Source organism: Mesoplodon bidens (assembly GCF_964165515.1).
Source record: "Mesoplodon bidens genome assembly, chromosome: 2".
Taxonomy (NCBI): Eukaryota; Metazoa; Chordata; class Mammalia; order Artiodactyla; family Ziphiidae; genus Mesoplodon; species Mesoplodon bidens.
Genome location: NC_138177.1, coordinates 76,344,763 through 76,364,770, shown reverse-complemented (window position 1 = coordinate 76,364,770; position 20,008 = coordinate 76,344,763). Strand labels below are relative to the sequence as shown.

Here is a 20,008-nt window from a genome sequence, read left to right as displayed (position 1 = left end):
ATTGGTCGTAGAAAGGGTTTGTTTGTATCATCAGGAGGCCAAAATACTGCCAACCTGCTTGCCCAGCTGATAGAAATACTGTCACATGAATAACTACCTTTTATTGAGTGATTACTGTATTCTAGAGCTTTATCTCATTTGAGGTCTTACAACAACTCTGTTATATTATTAGCCCCATTTTATGAGTTAAGAAATTGAGGCTTATGAGATTGAATCATTTGCCAAATGTCTCATCTCTTTTTTTTTTTTTTTGTGGTACGCGGGCCTCTCACTGCTGTGGCCTCTCCCGTTGCGGAGCACAGGCTCCGGACGTGCAGGCTCAATGGCCATGGCTCACGGGCCCAGCTGCTCCGCGGCATGTGGGATCTTCCCGGACCGGGGCACGAACCCGCGTCCCCTGCATCGGCAGGCGGACTCTCAACCACTGCGCCACCAGGGAAGCCCCAAATGTCTCATCTCTTAAATGGCACAACTGGTATTCAAAAGGAAGTCTCTCTGAGTCCAAAACCCACGCTTTGAACCAGAAGTCTGTAGTGCTGAAAGTTCCCTTTCTGCAGAATTTATAGTTTACATTCATTTTTGTCTTCAGAATCGGCCAAATTGGGCCACACCTAATATGAGCCTGGTATAGTAGCATTCTTGTGGAAAAGGGGATATCATATAAACATTTTTATGACTATGAAGGTCTCTTAATTCTCGAGGAGGGAGGGCCCTTTTTGAAATCAGGCATCCTGGGGTTTTTACTGACCCATTTCATTCTCTGAAGAATGAAGGAATCTCCAGCTTGTATTAAATTGTGGAGTGTATAGAATTCCTTCTATAGTTGAACCAGATATGTATTAGCAAGTGTGTTTAGAATATGACACTGGTAGTTCTTTCCTGTTTTTTTGTTTTTGTTGTTGTTTTGGGATTTTTTTAAGAGGATTTTTGGGATGATAGCCAATTTGAAGCTTGGTCTTACTATTAAAGAAGTGAAACCTAAGCAAGCTTCCTTGCTCCCTGGCTGCTTTTGGAGTAAGCCTCCCTTAAGTTTGCCGATTTTCAGGGCTTATTTCTGTGAGTGACCCAAGGAACAGTGTATTCTGACTTGAAAACTAAATGGGTGGAGGTATGCATTGAAAACAATAATTTTTAACCTTTCTGGAGATTACATACTCCTTTTTTGAAGCTGATGAAAGCTGTGGGCCCTCTTCCCAGAAAAAAATGCATATATGTAGACAGATATAATTTTACATACAAATTCTGTAGGGGTTCACTGACCACTGCCCGCCCCCAAGCCTATCGACAGAGTAGTCCAGATTAAAAATCCTTTAAAATTAGGAAAAATTAGGGAGCTGAAAAATAAGATTTGAGCATCAGTTCTTAAACTTTTTTCACAAATGCTCATCTCATAAAATTGATTGTACTAACATAAAAATCATATTTTAGTATCCAAGATGTTTACTTCAATCTCTACAGTATTAGTTTTCCTCACTTTGTTAAAAAAAAATAACAAGGATATTCATGAGTTAAGCTAAGATTCCTAGGGATAGATCAAACTCTCTATGTTGATTTTTAACTTTTGCCTTTTCTATTTTATTTCTTCTACCATCAAAATATTTTCCCAGAACTAGTAATTAGGTCAAAGATTCAGATGAAATGCTTTACCAATCCCCAACTTTAGGTTTACGTTGATTCTTTAACCAAAATCTCTTCATAACCCATAGATACATAGTACTTCTTTCCTTAATATACTTTCTGATATGAGTGTTCAGGCATTGATCTTGGCAAGTTACATGTTTTATTACATTAATCTTCACAACGACTCTGTTAGGGTCTTATTATTGTCTCTCTTTTATAGATGTGGAAAGCAATGCTAAGAAAGGTTAAATGACTTAAGACCAGTTCTGGCAGGGCCAGGATTTGAACCCATGTAGATCTAGCTCCAAAGCCCATTTTCTTCTATTTTACCATCCTGCTCTATGATCAAAGAACTGACCACTTTTTCTGGCCACTGGTCTGACCTGATCTGAATTTTAAAAGCTCAAATTTCCATCAGTGGAGGGAGCTCTTTATTTTCTTCTATAGCTAGCCAGTTGTAAAATTGCTGTATTGTGTGTGTGTGTGTGTGTATTTAAGTTAGACTTTAGGTTGTGAAATGTCAAGAGCACTGAATTTACTGGCTAGATTGTTAAACCTAGATTAAGGAAGGAGGCTTATTAGCTGGATGATCTCCTGCCTGTTCTGTTTATATAAATGGATGTTTCAGATACCATACTCTGACAGACAATTCCAGTGATTGAAAAGTTTGTGGAAGGCTTGTTACTAAACCTAGCATCATTTGCAGGAAGGAAAAACCCTAATGGTTTGGAACAAGAGTGAAAAAGAGTTTAAAGGGTAGATAAGCTTTTATCAAGTTGACTAAAGGCCAGGTGTGTATTTCCTAACCCTCTTGGGATAGCCATGGAGGGAACCTCCAGGTCAGCTAGCTGCCTAGTGGTTTTTGCTGAGATAAAGGGTGGGGTCAGCATTCTGGGAAGGTAGTTCAGTTTGCTGAGTGAGTTTTGTGAGACTCAGCATCTTTCTTTTTTCTTTTTTTTTTTTAAATTTTATTTATTTATTTATTTTTGGCTGTGTTGGGTCTTCGTTTCTGTGCGAGGGCTTTCTCTAGTTACGGCGAGCGGGGGCCACTCTTCATCGCAGTGCGCGGGCCTCTCACTATCGCGGCCTCTCTTGTTGTGGAGCACAAGCTCCAGACACGCAGGCTCAGTAGTTGTGGCTCATGGGCCTAGTTGCTCCACGGCATGTGGGATCTTCCCAGACCAGGGCTCGAACCCGTGTCCCCTGCATTGGCAGGCAGATTCTCAACCAGTGCGCCACTAGGGAAGCCCTCAGCATCTTTCTTGACAAAATTATTGTTCTTCCAAACCTTGTACTTTTCCTAGTTTCAGCCTTTTTATACACAGTGGAACAGGAAGGAGAATGCATAGGTTGATTTACTACGTAAACTTAGCGGTACATTTTTTAGTTTGAACTGATTACTCAGGGCTTTAAGTGAGATAGCACAGAACAGAAAAAAAAGTAGATACTAATTGAAGTGATTGGGAGAACAAAGGAAGTTGGGTCAGATATAAAATTTTAGAGAGGTTTCTCCTTGCCTTTTTAAAAACTGAGTGATAGAGGAAACTAGCATGTATGAAGATATATATCATTTAATTCCCAAGGTGATGAAACTTGGTATAAAGGAAAATTAAGTTGACCGATTTTAAGATATGGGGAGAAATCAGATACAAATGTAAAAGAACTATCTTAAGTCATACTTTTTGGGTCTTTACAAATTAAGGGAGCATATTTTGTGAAAAATTTCTTTTGACAGAATTCCCAATTCTAAGAAACTTAAAAAGGACAAAGAACAGTTCAAATGGCAGGATTGTTAAAAGCCACTTTATTGTATTGTATACGTGCTTAGTTAGGATGAGGAAATTGGCTTTAAAAGCTTTGTTCCCTCCTCAGCTTCACCCTCCTTCCCTTGTGTTTTCCTGAGGCTGTGTGCGAGGTTCTAGCATAGAGGAAGGGTAGGTCCTTTCACCTGTTGCCATTTTTTCCCCCTGCCATAAGTTCACACACACTTTTTCACATTATGATTTGCAAAAACGTAAACAGCTTTTCTGGAACCAAACTGATCTTTTTATTTTGTGGTTCATACTTCATGACACTGGAGTGGGGGCAGGAGGGTGGAGCTATAAGGTGTTTGGACCCTTCTGGTTTATGGGATTGTCTTTTTCCCTTTTTCCCCTTAGGAACGGCGTGAATGTTGAGGGGGCGACACACAAGCAGGTGGTGGACCTGATCCGAGCAGGCGAGAAGGAATTGATCTTGACAGTGTTATCTGTACCTCCTCATGAGGCAGATAACCTAGATCCCAGTGACGACTCGTTGGGACAGTCATTTTATGATTACACAGAAAAGCAAGCAGTGCCCATATCGGTCCCCACATACAAACATGTGGAGCAGAATGGTGAGAAGTTTGTGGTGAGTGTCAGCCCAACTCCATCCTCAAACACCTAGCTTTTGTTTCTCCCAATCTTATCATTTATGATATATATTAGAGCACTAGGATAAATGACTGCCATCTAGGTCAGTTTGCCTACGAGGAATATGGGTTTACACATCAATAAAAGACACTGGCCCTGATTTATTGCAGGAGGTGAACTACAGTAATGGAAGAAGAGGCATATTTCTGCTTAAGTATAATTCCATTTTATTCTAGACAGTTTTAAGTTTGCATTTGGGCCTTTTGCAATCATGTGTCAGTTTATTTTGTTTGTTCTTTTATTGGTTGTCATATCTCTTTGTTAATAGCAGTCTCTCACTTACTGTTGACTCTGTAGAGCTATAGAGCAAGATTAATTTTAAAGTGTGGTGTGTCTTCCAAAACATTTGGGTAATACAGAGTTTGTCCATGTCAGAACCTACAAGTGCCCTATACCCCCCTTCACATCTTGTTCTTTTTCATTTTCTTTGGAGATATCTGTGTGAATGATTAATTCTGGTTTTATCCAAGGTCCTCATTATATTCTGCATGCAATTCACATGGGCTATTTTATACATTTCCAGTTTCTTGCTGTTGTAGATATGCAGGAAAGCCCATCTTGAATTCTGGATGATGTGTGCCAGCCCCTTTCCCAAATGCCTTTGTTTGTTCTTTAAAACCTAATTGCAACTGATAGCCCAATCTGCTTAATTTTTCCCTTGGTTGCAATATTCTTTATTTGCCTTTGATTATTTTGGGAATGATGGTATAATGAGAAATTCATTAATCTTTGTGGAAAATGCAGTGCATTCTGTCGGTATTGGCAAACAGACTCCATGTGTTTAAAGCTGATCTGCTGTTTAATGTTGCAGTCTCTGAAACTGAGATTTATCCCCTGTATAGGAATGAGCTACTAGATATTTATGGTAAATTCTTTTTAATGGGGAGATGAGAAAAGCAAGCAAGGAAGCCTGGAAAGTTCCAGAAGGATCAAATAATATTTGACTGCATCTGTACTTCAGCTGGAGATGATAGCGTGTAGGTTTTATGTCAGTCTGGTCTATGTATTCTCTGAACCATACACACAAAATTTAGAGTTTTGTGTTTCAGAGGTGCTATACTTTTTTTTAACCATTTTTTAAATTGAAGTATAGTTAATTTACAATGTTGCGTTAGTTTCAGGTGTACAGCAAAGTGATTCAGTTATACATACACATATATATTTATTCTTTTTCAGATTCTTTTCCATTATAGGTTATTACAGGATAGTTCCCTGTGCTATATAGTAGGTCCTTGTTATTTATCTATTTTATATATAGTAGTGTATATATTGTTAATCCCAAACTCCTGATTTATCTCCCCCACCCCAACCTCGCGCCCCACTATCCCCTTTGTTAACCATAAGTTTGTTTTCTGTGTCTGTGAGTCTGTTTCTGTTTTGTAAATAAATTCACTTGTATCATTTTTTTTAGATTCTACATATAAGTGGTATCATATAATATTTGTCTTTTTCTGTCTGACTTACTTCACTTAGTATGATAATCTATAGGTCCATCCATGTTGCTGCAAGTGGCATTATTTCATTCTTTTTTATGGCTGAGTAATATTCCATTCTGTATATGTACCACATCTTCTTTATCCATTCATCTGTCAATGGACACTTAGGTTGCTTCCATGTCTTGGCTGTTGTACCTAGTGCTTCTTATGAACATTGGTGTGCATGTATCCTTTCAAATTAGAGTTTTCTCCCGATATATGCCCACGAGTGGATTGCTGCATCATATGATAACTCTATTTTTAATTTTTTAAGGAACCTCCATACTGTTTTTCATGGCGGCGGCACCAATTTACATTCCCACCAACAGTGTAGGAAGGTTCCTTTTTCTCCACACCCTCTCCAGCATTTATTATTTGTAGATTTTTTTTAATGGTGGCCATTTTGACTGGTGTGAGGTTATACCTCATTATAGTTTTGATTTGCATTTCTCTCATAATTAGCAATGTTGAACATCTTTTCATGTGCCTGTATGTCTTCTTTGGAGAAATGTCTATTTAAGTCTTCTGCCCATTTTTTGAGGGTTGTTTGGGTGTTTTTGATATTAAGCTGTATGAACTGTTTGTATATTTTGGAAGTTAATCCCTCATCGGTAGCATCATTTGCAAATATTTTCTCCCAGTCCGTAGGTTGTCTTTTCATTTTGTTTATGATTTCCTTTGCTGTGCAAAAGCTTTTAAGTTGAATTAGGTCCCATTTGTTTATTTTTGTTTTTACTTCCATTACCTAGAAGATGCATCCAAAAAATATTGCTATGATTTTTTTTTGTCAAAGAGTGTTCTGCCTATGTTTTCCTCTAGGAGTTTTATAGTATCTAGTCTTACATTTAGGTCTTTAATCCATTTTGAGTTTATTTTTGTATCTGGTGTTAGAGAATGTTCTAATTCATTCTTTTACACGTAGCTGTCCAGTTTCTCCAGCACCACTTATTGAAGAGGCTGCCTTTTCTCCATTGTATATTTTTGCCTCATTTGTCATAGATTAATTGATCATAAGTGTGTGGGTTTTTTTCTGCGCTTTCTATACTGTTCCATTGATCTATATGTCTGTTTTTGTGCCAGTACTACACTGTTTTGATTACTGTAGCTTTGTAGTACAGTGAAGCCAGGGAGCATGATTCCTCTAGCTCCGTTCTTTCTTCTCAAGGTTGTTTTGACTATTTAAGGTCTTTTGTGTTTCCATACAAATTAAAAAACTTTTTGTTTTAGTTTTGTGAAAAATGCCACTGGTAATTTGATAGGGATTGTGTTGAATCTGTATATTGCCTTGGGTAGTCATGGTAATTTTAACAATATTGATTATTCCAATCCAAGAACACGGTATATTTTTCCACCTCTTTGTGTCATCTTCAGTTTCTGTTATCAGTGTCTTATAGTTTTTGTAATACAAATCTTTTGCCTCCTTAGCTAGGTTTATTCCTAAGTATTTTATTCTTTTTGATATGATGGTAAATGGGATTGTTTCCTTAATTTCTCTTTCTGATATTTCATTTTTAGTGTATAGAAATGCAACAGATTTCTGTATATTAATTTTGTATCCAGCGACTTTACTGAATTAATTGATGAGCTCTAGTAGTTTTCTGGTAGCATCTTTAGGATTTTCTATGTGTAGCATCATGTCATCTGCAAACAGTGACAGTTCTGTTTCTTCTTTTCCAATTTGGATTCCTTTTATTTCTTTTTGTCTCTGATTGCTGTGGCTAGGGCTTCCAAAACTGTGTTGAATAAAAGTGGTGAGAGTGGGCATCCTTGTCTTGTTCCTGATCTTAGAGGAAATGCTTTCAGCTTTTCATCATTGAGTATGATGTTACCTGTGGGTTTGTCTTATATGACCTTTATTTATTTTATTTTAAAATTTATTTATTTAATTTATTTATTTTGGGCTGCATTGGGGCTTCATTGCTGCATGCGGGCTTTTCTCTAGTTGCAGTGAGTGGGGGCTACTGTTCGTTGCGGTGTGTGTGCTTCTCATTGCGGTGGCTTCTCTTGTTGCCGAGCACGGGTCCACGGGCTTCAGTAGTTGTGGCACGTGGGCTCAGTAGTCGTGGCTCGAGGGCTGTAGAGTGAAGGCTCAGTAGTTGTGGTACCTGGGCTTAGTTGCTCCACGGCATGTGGGATCTTCCTGGACCAGGGATAGAGCCCGTGTCTCCTGCATTGGCAGGTGGATTCTTAACCACTGTGCCACCAGGGAAGTCTCTATATGGCCTTTATTATATTGAAGTATGTTTCCTCTGTATCCACTTTCTGAAGAGATTTTATCATAAATGGATGTTGAATTTTATCAAAAGCTTTTTCTGCATCTATTGAGATGATCGTATGGTTTTATTCTTCAGTTTGTTAGTGTGGTGTATCACATTGATTTGCAGATGTTGCAGAATACTTGCATCACTGGAATAAATCCCACTTGGTCATGGTGTATGATCCTTTTAATGTATTGTTGGAGTCGGTTTGCTAGTATTTTTTTTTAATTAATTTATTATTTATTTTTGGCTGCGTTGGGTCTTCGTTGATGCGCAAGGGCTTTTCTCTAGTTGTGGCGAGCAGGGGCTGCTCTTCATCGCGGTGTGCGGGCTTCTCATTGCAGTGGCTTCTCTTATTGAGGAGCATGGGCTGTAGGCGTGCAGGCTTCAGTAGTTGTGGCATGCGGGCTCAATAGTTGTGGCTTGCGGGCTTTAGAACACAGGCTCAGTAGGTGTGGTGCACAGGCTTAGTTGCTTTGAGGCATGTGGATCTTCCCGCACCAGGGCTCGAACCCGTGTCCTCTGTGTTGGCAGGCGGTTCCTTAACCACTTTGCCACCAGGGAAGTCCCAGTTTGCTAGTATTTTGTTGAGGATTTTTGTATCTATGTTCATCAGTGATACTGGCCTGTAATTTTCCTTTTTTGTGATATCTTTGTTTGGTTTTGGTATCAGGGTGATGGTGGCCTCATAGAATGAGTTAGTTAAGTGTTCGTTCCTCTGCAATTTTTTAGAATAGTTTCAGAAGGATAGGTGTTAGCTCTTCTCTAGATGTTGGTAGAATTCACCTCTGAAGCCATCTGGTCTTGGACTTTTGTTTGTTGGGAGTTTTTAAATTACTGATTCAATTTCAGTACTGGTAATTGGTCTGTTTATATTTTCTATTTCTTCATGCTTCAGTCTTGGGAGATTGTACCATTCTAAGAATATGTCCATTTCTTCTAGGTTGTCCATTTTATGGACGTATAGTTGCTCTTAGTAGTAGTCTCTTATGATCCTTTGTAGAGGTGCTATACTTTTAATCATAAGACATGTAAGAAGTAGAAATCAAGATTTGGCCCTAAAAATGGAGCAGATTGGATATTGAGACCTTTGGGGAATTACCTAAGACCTCGAGAACCTCTGTAGACTTAGAAAAGGAATGAAACTACTAATTGTCCTTTTTTAAAAAATCAACTTTATTGAGCATAATTTACTAACATTAACATTCACCCATGTTAAATGTCTAGTTTCGTGAGTTTTAATTAATGCACATAGTTTTATAATCACCGCAATCAAGATATAGAACATTTTCATTGTCCCAGGAAGTTCCCTCATGCCCCTTGTAGTCAGTCCTCTTTCCCTTCCACTGCCTCTGTCAACCACCGATGACCTTTCTGTCACTGTATTTTGCCTTTTTTAGAATGTCAAATAAATGGAAGCATACAATATGTAGTCTTTCATGTCTAGCTTTGTTCACTTAGTGTAGTCCTTTAAGATTGATACATGTTGTTGCATATATCAATAGTTTATTCCTTTTAAATTACTGATAGTATTCCATTGGATGGATTTACTACAGTTTATTTATCTGTTCGCTTGTTTTTGCCCATTTGTGTTGTTTCCAGTTTGGGGCTATTATTACTGAAGCTGCCATGAAATAACATTAATGTACAGGTCTTTATGTAGATTTATGTTTTCATTTCTCTTGAGTACATACACAGCTAGAAGTGGAATTGCAGGGTCAAATGAGAAATTGTCAAACTGTTTTCCAAAGAGGCTGTACTGTTTTTGTATTCGCATCTGTATCGGAGAGTTCCAGTTGCTCCATAACCTCTTGAACACTTGGTATTTTCAGTTTTTTAAATTCTAGCCATTCTAGTGAGTATAGTGGTATTTCATTCTGATTTTAATTTTGCATTTGCCTAATGACTCATGATGAGTGTATTTTCATGTGCTAATGGCTTTTCTTATATCTTCATTGTTAAAGTATCTGTTCTGCTCTTGCCCATTTAAAAAATTGGGCTGTTTGTCTTATTATTATTTTGTTGTAAGTGTTATTTATGTATACTGTATATAAGTCTTTTATCAGATAAATGCTTTGTAAAATATTTCTCTCAGTCTGAGGCTTGCCTTTTTATTTTATTTTTAACAGTGTCTTTCAAAAAAACAAGTTTTAAACTCTGATGAAGTATAGTTTGTCAATTTCTTTCTTTTATGGATAATGCTTTTTGTGTTCTAAGAAATCTGCCTACCTCAAGAACACAAATCTTTTATGTTTTCTTATAAAAGTTTTATAGTTTTAGCTTTCTGATTTTGTAACAACTGTATTTCGAGGTATGATTCACATACCATAAATTCACCCATTTAAAGTGTACAATTCAGTGGTTCTTAGTATGCTCACAGAACTGTGCAACTATCACCACAATTTTAGAACATTTTCATCATCTCAAAAAGAAACTCTAGGGGCTTCCCTGGTGGCGCAGTGGTTGAGAATCTGCCTGCCAATGCAGGGGACACAGGTTCGAGCCCTGGTCTGGGAGGATCCCACATGCCGTGGAGCATCTAGGCCCGTGAGCCACAGCTACTGAGCCTGTGCATCTGGAGCCTGTGCCCTGCAACGAGAGGCAGCGACAGTGAGGAGCCTGCGCACCGCCATGAAAAGTGGCCCACGCTTGCTGCAACTGGAGAAAGCCCTCTCACAGAAACGAAGACCCAACACAGCCAAAAATAAATAAATAAATAAATAAATTTATATATATAAAAAAAGAAACTCTATACCCTTTAGCCAGCATTCTCCAAACCTCCTATCCCCTCTAGTCCTAGGCAACCACTAATCTACTTTCCATCTCTATAGATTTGCCTATTCTGGATGTTTCATATAAGTGAAGCCATATGTATTTTCAAGGTTTATCCATGTTGTAGCATGTATCGGCCAAATGACACTCCATTGTATGAATATAACATTTAATTTATCTGTTCTTCAATTGGTGGACATTTGGGGTTCTTTATAGTTTTTGCCTCTTGTGTATAATGCTGGTATGAGCATGTATGTACGAGTTTTTGTGTGGATACCTGTTTTCATTTCTCTTGGAAAGAAATACTTAAGAGTAGAATTGCTGGGTCATATGGTAACTCTTATGTTTAACCTTTTGAGGAAATGCCAAACTGTTTTCCAAAGTGACCACATCATAGTTTTCTTCTTATGTTTAGGTCTGTGATCCATTGTGAGTTGATTGTTGTATACTGTATTATATAAGGGTCAAGGTTATTTTTTTTCCCCATATGGTTATCCAGTTTTAGCAACTTGTGTTGAAAAGAATATTCTTTCCGCATTGAAATACCTTGACATTATTGTTGAAGATCAGTTGAACATATATGTGTGGTTTTATTTCTGTATACTGTTCTGTTCCATTGAGTGTATGTCTGAACATTTTAATATTTATGTCATTTTGATGTTGTTCTCTGCTTAGTGTCTCTTTCCTTGGTAATGGGTCAAATCTTTTTGGTTCTTTGTACAGTGAGTAATTTTGGATTGTATCCTGGGTATCGTGAATGTTACATTGTGTAGACTCTGGATTCTGTGATATTCCTCTGAGGAATATTGATGTGTTTGTTTTACTTGGCAGTTAACTGTAAGCTGTGTCAGCTTCTGTGAGTTGCACTTCAAGTCTCATTTCAATTCTTTCAGCTTTTGCTGTGCTACTTTTGAGTCTGTCTTGTGTATATATCATTTAGGGAGGGATCAGCCTGAGATGTATGTGATGTTCGTTCACAGAATTAAGGCATCCCCTTTTCTGGTTCTGTCTCTTTTGGGATTCTCCACTCATTTTGGTGGCATCCATGATTGCCCAGAACCTTTCTCTCTTTCCTCTGGCCAGAAAGATGTCACAGTTTTTCTTGGAGTTTTAGTTGCTTAAGTTATGCTAATTTGTGACTGATGCCCACTATCAGGGCAAAATCCCCTAAAAGCAGGAAACTCCCCAACTCTGTCAATTGCTTCATGGTTTTTTTTTTTTTTTTTTTTAATCAATTATTTATTTATTTATGGCTGTGTTGGGTCATTGTTTCTGTGCGAGGGCTTTCTCCAGTTGTGGCAAGTGGGGCCACTCTTCATCGCGGTGCACGGGCCTCTCACTATTGCGGCCTCTCTTGTTGTGGAGCACAGGCTCCAGACGCGCAGGCTCAGTAGTTGTGGCTCACGGGCCTAGTCGCTCCGCGGCATGTGGGATCTTCCCAGATCAGGACTCAAACCTGTGTCCCCTGCATTGGCAGGCAGATTCTCAACCACTGCGCCACCAGGGAAGCCCTGCTTCATGTTTTGACTCCCCTTTACAATTTTAGTGTAAAATACAGAATCCTCAGGTAATTGGTTTTTGTATTTTTTCCAGAGTTTGTAGTTGTTCACTGGGAGGGTTGGTCTATAGGGAGTTTACCTGAAGCAGAAGCTTCAGTTCTATCCATTTTTTCTTTATGTATAATGAAGCAATTATGTCTTCTTGATGAATTGACACCTTAAACATCTCTTGCATTGTTCTTTGTTCTGAAGTCTTTCTCTAATATTAACATATAGCCACTAATAGCCACTTCAGCTTTCTTTTGGTTATTGTTTTCATTGGATATCTTTTCCATTCTTTTACTTTTAACCTATCTGTATAATTATACTTAAAATGGGTTTCTAGTAGACACCATATAGTTGTGTCTTGCATTTTTTGTGCAGTCTGGCAACCTTGGTCTTTTACTTGGAGTGTATAGTCTGCATACTTAGTATAATTATTTTATTTTATTTTTTAAAAATTTATGTATTTTTGGCTGCGTGGGGTCTTCTTGCTGTGCGCGGGCTTTCTCTAGTTGTGGCGAGCAGGGGCTACTCTTCGTTGTGGTGTACGGGCTTCTCATTGCGGTGGCTTCTCTTGTTGCAGAGCATGGGCTGTAGGCGCGCAGACTTCAGTAGTTGTGGCTCGTGGACTCTAGAGTGCAGGCTCAGTAGTTGTGGCACATGGGTTCAGTAGTTGTGGCTCGTGGGCTCTAGAGCGCAGGCTCAGTAGTTGTGGTGCACGGGCTTAGTTGCTCTGCGGCATGTGGGATCTTCCCTGACCAGGGCTCGAACCTGTGTCCCCTGCGTTGGTAGGCAGATTCTTAACCACTGTGCCACCAGGGAAGTCCCAGTATAATTATTGATGTAGTTAGGTTTAAATCTACCATATTCTTTATTATCTATATCTCATGTGTTCTTTATTCCTTTTTTCCTCCTTTCTGGCCTTCTTTTCGATTAATAGAGTATTTTTAATGATCCCATATTATCTCCATATAATTGTTGTTTTATTTTGTTAATGGTTGTTCTGCATTTACAGGATACATCTTTATAAGTATTATCTTCAAATAATACAATATTACTTCTCATTTAGTATAAGAATTTTATAGCAGTACATTTCATTTCCACCTTCTATCCTTTGTGCTGTTGTTATACATTTTACTTCTATATGTAAAAGTCCATGATATTTTGTTGTTGTCTTTGCTTTAAATAATTAAAGAGGGGACTTCCCTGGTGGTCCACTGGTGGTCCACTGGGTAAGAATCTGCACTCCCAGTGCAGGGGGCCTGGGTTTGATCCCTGGTCTGGGAATTAGATCCCACATGCATGCCACAACAAGGAGTCTGCTTGCTGCAGCTAAGAGTCTGCACACCGCAACTAAGTCCACGTGCTGCAACTAAGAGTCTGCATGCTGTAACTAAGAAGCCCGCATGCTGCAACTAAAGATCCCGCACATGGCAACTAAACACGCCACAATGAAGATCCTGTGTGCCGCAGCTAAGACCTGGCACAGCCTAAGTAAATAAATATTTAAAAAAAAAAATTAAAGAGATTGAAAATGAGAAGAGTTTCTTTATATTCAAGCACATATTTACCATTCCTGGTATCCTTCATTCCTTTGTGTAACTGCAGTTTCCATCTGGTATCATATTTCATTCTGCCTGAAGAATTTCCGTTAATATTCTTGTAGTGTAGATATGCTGGCAATGAATTCTCTCAGTTTTCGTTGATCTGTAAAAGTCTTTATTTCACCCTTACATTTTTTTTTTTTTCTCGGAGCTTGTAAGTTGTGTTCTGACACCTTTTTAAAATGTGTAGTTATATCAGGGACACAACTTGACCCAAACTAAACCTGTGGTAAGAGCTGGGTTTAAAAGGGTCTAGTTTCATTTTCCCTTAGGAGGTTTTTATTTATTTATTATAAAAATTTTATTGGGGCTCCCCTGTGGCGCAGTGGTTGAGAGTCCGCCTGCCGATGCAGGGGACACAGGTTCATGCCCCGGTCCGGGAGGATCCCACATGCCGCAGAGTGGCTGGGCCCGTGAGCCATGGCCGCTGAGCCTGTGCATCTGGAGCCTGTGCTCCGCAACGGGAGAGGCCACAACAGTGAGAGGCCTGCGTACCGCAAAAAAAAAAAAAAAAAAAAAAAAAAAATTATTGAAGTGTAGTTGATTTACAGTGCAGTGCCAGTTTCTGCTGTACAGCAAAGTGACTCAGTTATACATACATATACATATATATATCTATATATACTCTTTTTCATATTCCTTCTTTTTAAATTTTTGAATTTTAATTTTTTTATACAGCAGATTCTTATGTCATCAGTTTTATACACATCAGTGTATACATGTCAATCCCAATCGCCCAATTCATCACACCCCCACACCCACACCCCCCGCTGCTTTCCCCCCTTGGTGTCCTTATGTTTGTTCTCTACATCTGTGTCTCAGTTTCTGCCCTGCAGACTGGTTCATCTGTAACATTTTTCTAGGTTCCACATATATGCGTTAATATACGATATTTGTTTTTCTCTTTCTGACTTCATTCTGTATGACAGTCTCTAGATCCATCCATGTCTCAACAAATGACCCAATATTGTTCCTTTTTACGTCTGAGAAATATTCCATTGTATATATATACCACATCTTCTTTATCCATTCGTCTGTCAGTGGGCATTTAGGTGGCTTCCATGACCTGGCTATTGTAAACAGTGCTGCAATGAACATTGGGGTGCATGTGTCTTTTTGAATTATGGTTTTCTCTGGGTGTGCCCAGTAGTGGGATTCCTGGGTCATGTGGTAATTCTATTTTTAGTTTTTTAAGGAACCTCCATACTGTTCTCCATAGTGGCTGTATCAATTTACATTCCCACCAACAGTGCAAGAGGGTTCCCTTTTCTCCACACCCTCTCCAGCATTTGTTGTTTGTAGATTTTCTGATGATGCCCATTCTAACTGGTGTGAGGTGATACCTCATTGTAGTTTTGATTTGCATTTCTATAATAATTAGTAATGTTGAGCAGCTTTTCATGTGCTTCTTGACCATCTGTATGTCTTCTTTGGAGAAATGTCTATTTAGGTCTTCTGCCCGTTTTTGGATTGGGTTGTTTGTTTTTTTAATATTGAGCTGCATGAGCTATTTATATATTTTGGAGATTAATCCTTTGTCAGTTGATTCGTTTGCAAATATTTTCTCCCATTCTGAGGGTTGTCTTTTCGTCTTGTTTATGGTTTCCTTTTTTTTTCCATTTTATTTATTTATTTATTTATGGCTGTGTTGGGTCCTAGTTTCTGTGCGAGGGCTTTCTCTAGTTGCGGCAAGTGGGGGCCACTCTTCATCGTGGTGCATCGGCCTCTCACTGTCGTGGCCTCTTGTTGCAGAGCACAGGCTCCAGACGCGCAGGCTCAGTAATTGTGGCTCACGGGTCTAGTTGCTCCGCGGCATGTGGGATCTTCTCAGACCATGGCTTGAACCCGTGTCCCCTGCATTGGCAGGCAGATTCTCAACCACTACGCCACCAGGGAAGCCCTATGGTTTCCTCTGATGTGCAAAAACTTTGAAATTTCATTAGGTCCCATTTGTTTATTTTTTTTTTATTTCCATTACTCGAGGAGGTGAATCAAAAAAGATCTTGCTGTGATTTATGTCAAAGAGTGTTCTTCCTATGTTTTCCTCTAAGAGTTCTATAGCGTCCGGTCTTATGTTTAGGTCTCTAATCCATTTTGAGTTTATTTTCATGTATGGTGTTAGGGAGTGTTCTAATTTCATTCTTTTACATGTACTTGTCCAGTTTTCCCAGCACCACTTATTGAAGAGACTGTCTTTTCTCCATTGTATATCCTTGCCTCCTTTGTCATAGATTAGTTGACCATAGGTGCGTGGGTTTATCTCTAGGCTTTCTGTCTTGTTCCATTGATCTGTGTTTCTGTTTTTGTGCCAGTACCATATTGTCTTGATTACTGTAGCTTTGTAATATAGTCTGAAGTCAGGGAGTCTGATTCCTCCAGCTCCATTTTTTTCCCTCAAGACTACTTTGGCTATTTGGGGTCTTTTTTGTCTCCATACAAATTTTAAGACTTTTTGTTCTAGTTCTGTAAAAAATGCCATTGGTAATTTGATAGGGATTGCATTGAATCTGTAGATTGCTTTGGGTAGTGTAGTCATCTTCTCAATATTGATTCTTCCAATCCAAGAACATGGTATATCTCTTCATCTGTTGGTATCACCTTTAATTTCTTTCATCACTGTCTTATAGTTCTCTGCATACAGGTCTTTTGTCTCCCTAGGTAGGCTTATTCCTAGGTATTTTATTCTTTATGTTGCAATGGTAAATGGGAGTGTTTCCTTAATTTCTCTTTCGGATTTTTTGTCATTAGTGTGTAGGAATGCAAGAGATTTCTGTGCATTAATTTTGTATCCTGCTACTTTACCAAATTCATTGATTAGCTCTAGTAGTTTTCTGGTGGCATCTTTAGGATTCTCTATGTACAGTATCATGTCATCTGCAAACAGTGACAGTTTTACTTCTTCTTTTCCAATTTGTATTCCTTTTATTTCTTTTTCTTCTCTGATTGCTGTGGCTAGGACTTCCAAAACTATGTTGAATAATAGTGGTGAGAGTGGGCATCCTTGTCTTGTTCCCGATCTTAGTGGAAATGCTTTCAGTTTTTCACCATTGACAGTGATGTTTGCTGTGGGTTTGTCATATATGGCCTTTATTATGTTGAGGTAGGTTCCCTCTGTGCCCACTTTCTGGAGAGTTTTTATCATAAACGGGTGTTGAATTTTGTCAAAAGCTTTTTCTGCATCTATTGAGATGATCATATGGTTTTTATTTTTCACTTTGTTAATATGCTGTATCACATTGATTGATTTGCGTATATTGAAGAATCCTTGCATCCCTGGGATAAATCCCACTTGATCATGGTGTATGATCCTTTTAATGTGTTATTGGATTCTCTTTGCTAGTATTTTGTTGAGGATTTTTGCATCAGTGATATTGGTCTGTAATTTTCTTTTTTTGTAGTATCTTTGTCTGGTTTTGGTATCAGGGTGATGGTGGCCTCATAGAATGAGTTTGGGAGTGTTCCTTCCTCTGCAGTTTTTTGGAAGAGTTTGAGAAGGATGGGTATTAGCTCTTCTCTAAGTGTTTGATAGAATTCACCTGGAAAGCCATCTCGTCCTGGACTTTTGTTTGTTGGAAGATTTTTAATCACAGTTTCAATTTCATTACTTGTGATTGGTCTGTTCATATTTTCTATTTCTTCCTGGTTCAGTCTTGGAAGGTTATACCTTTCTAAGAATTTGTCCATTTCTTCCCGGTTGTCCATTTTATTGGCATAGCATTGCTTGTAGTAGTCTCTTAGGATGCTCTGTATTTCTGTGCTGTCTACTGTAACTTCTCCTTTTTCATTTCTAATTTTATTGATTTGAGTCCTCTCCCTCTTTTTCTTGATGTGTCTGGCTAATTGTTTATCAATTTTGTTTATCTTCTCAAAGAACCAGCTTTTAGTTTTATTGAATTTTGCTATTGTTTTCTTTGTTTCTATTTCATTTATTTCTGCTTTGATCTTTATGATTTCTTTCCTTCTGCTAACTTTCGGTTTTGTTTGTTCTTCTTTCTCTAGTTCCTTTAAGTGTAAGGTTAGATTGTTTTTCTGAGATTTTTCCTGTTTCTTGTTGTAGGCTTGTATAGCTATAAACTTCCCTCTTAGAACTGCTTTTGCTGCATCCTATAGGTTTTGGATCATCTTGTTTTCATTGTCATTTGTCTGTAGGTAGTTTTTGATTTCCTCTTTGATTTCTTCAGTGATCTCTTGGTTATTTAGTACGTATTGTTTAGCCTCCATGTGTTTGTGTTTTTTTTACTTTTTTTCGCCTGTAATTCATTTCTAATCTCATAACATTGTGGTCAGAAAAGATGCTTGATATAATTTTAGTTTTCTTAAATTTACTGAGGCTTGATTTGTGACCCAAGATGTGATCTATCCTGGAGAATGTTCCGTGCGCACTTGAGAAGAAAGTGTAATCTGCTGTTTTTGGATGGAATATCCTATAAATATCAATTAAATCTATCTGGTCTATTGTGTCATTTAAAGCTTCTGTTTCCTTATTTATTTTCATTTTGGATGATCTGTCCATTCGTGTAAGTGAGGTGTTAAAGTCCCCCACTATTATTGTGTTACTGTCGATTTCCTCTTTTAGAGCTGTTAGCAGTTGCCTTATGTATTGAAGTGCTCCTGTGTTGGGTGCATATATATTTATAATTGTTATATCTTCTTCTTGGATTGATCCCTTGATCATTATGTAGTGTCCTTCCTTGTCTCTTGTAACATTCTTTATTTTAAAGTCTATTTTATCTGATATGAGTATTGTTACTCCAGCTTTCTTTTGATTTCCATTTGCATGGAATATCTTTTTCCATCCTGTCACTTTCACTCTGTATGTGTCCCTAGGTCTGAAGTGGGTCTCTTGTAGACAGCATATATATGGGTCTTGTTTTTGTATCCATTCAACAAGCCTGTGTCTTTTGGGTGGAGCATTTAATCCATTCACGTTTAAGGTAATTATCGATATGTATATTCCTGTGACCATTGTCTTAATTGTTTTGGGCTTGTTTTTGTAGGTCCTTTTCTTCTCATGTTTCCCACTTAGAGAAGTTCCTTTAGCATTTGTTGTAGAGCTAGTTTGGTGGTGCTGAATTCTCTTAGCTCTTGCTTCTCTGTAAAGCTTTTGATTTCTCCAGTGAATCTGAATGAGATCCTTGCTGGGTAGAGTAATCTTGGTTGTAGGTTCTGCCTTTTCATCACTTTAAGTATATCATGCCACTCCCTTCTGGCTTGTAGAGTTTCTGCTGAGAAATCAGCTGTTAACGTTATGGGGGTTCCCTTGTATGTTATTTGTCATTTTTCCCTTGCTGCTTTCAATAATTTTTCTTTGTCTTTAATTTTTGCCAGTTTGATTACTATGTGTCTCGGCGTGTTTCTCCTTGGGTTTATCCTGTATGGGACTCTGCGCTTCCTGAACTTGGGTGGCTATTTCCTTTCCCATGTTAGGGAAGTTTTCGAATATAATCTCTTCAAATATTTTCTCTGTTCCTTTCTCTCTCCCTTGTCCTTCTGGGACCCCTATAATGCAAATGTTGTTGAGTTTAATGTTGTCCCAGAGGTCTCTTAGGCTGTCTTCATTGCTTTTCATTCTTTTTTCTTTATTCTGTTCTGCAGCAGTGAATTCCACCATTCTGTCTTCCAGGTCACTTATCCATTCTTCTGCCTCAGTTATTCTGCTATTGATTCCTTCTAGTGTAGTTTTCATTTCAGTTATTGTATTGTTCATCTCTGTTTGTTTGTTCTTTACTTCTTCTAGGTCTTTGTTAAACATTTCTTGCATCTTCTCGATCTTTGCCTCCATTCTTTTTCCGAGGTCCTGGATCATTTTCACTATCATTATTCTGAATTCTTTTTCTGGAAGGTTGCCTATCTCCACTTCATTTAGTTGTTTTTCTGGGGTTTTATCTTGTTCCTTCATCTGATACATAGCCCTCTGGCTTTTCATCTTGTCTATCTTTCTGTGAATGTGGTTTTTGTTCCCCAGGGTCCAGGATTGTAGTTCTTCTTGCTTCTACTCTCTGCCCTCTGGTCCACCCTTATGTTTGAAAGATATTTTTATAGGGCATAAAATTCTGGGATGATGGTTTTTTCTTTCAGTACTTTAAAAATGTCACACCAAGGAACCAGCTCTTAGTTTCATCAGTCTTTTCTATTGGTTTGTTTTTGTCATTTAGTCTCTATCTCATTTATTTCTGCTCTGATCTGTATGATTTCTTTCCTTCTACTAACTTTGGGTTTTGTTTGTTCTTTTTCTAGCTACTTTAGGTGTAAAATTAGCTTGTTTATTTGAGATATTTCTTTTTT

General features: G+C 38.2%; 1 protein-coding gene across 1 annotated transcript in view; it reads left to right on the top strand.

Moving 5' to 3' along the window:
• SNX27 (sorting nexin 27) overlaps positions 1-20,008 on the top strand; it is an 83,501-nt gene that overhangs the window by 20,502 nt on the left and 42,991 nt on the right. The window contains exon 2 of the mRNA XM_081219750.1: positions 3,780-4,011. Within this exon, the coding sequence (XP_081075876.1) occupies positions 3,780-4,011 (232 nt within the window). The remainder of the gene's footprint in view (positions 1-3,779; positions 4,012-20,008) is intronic.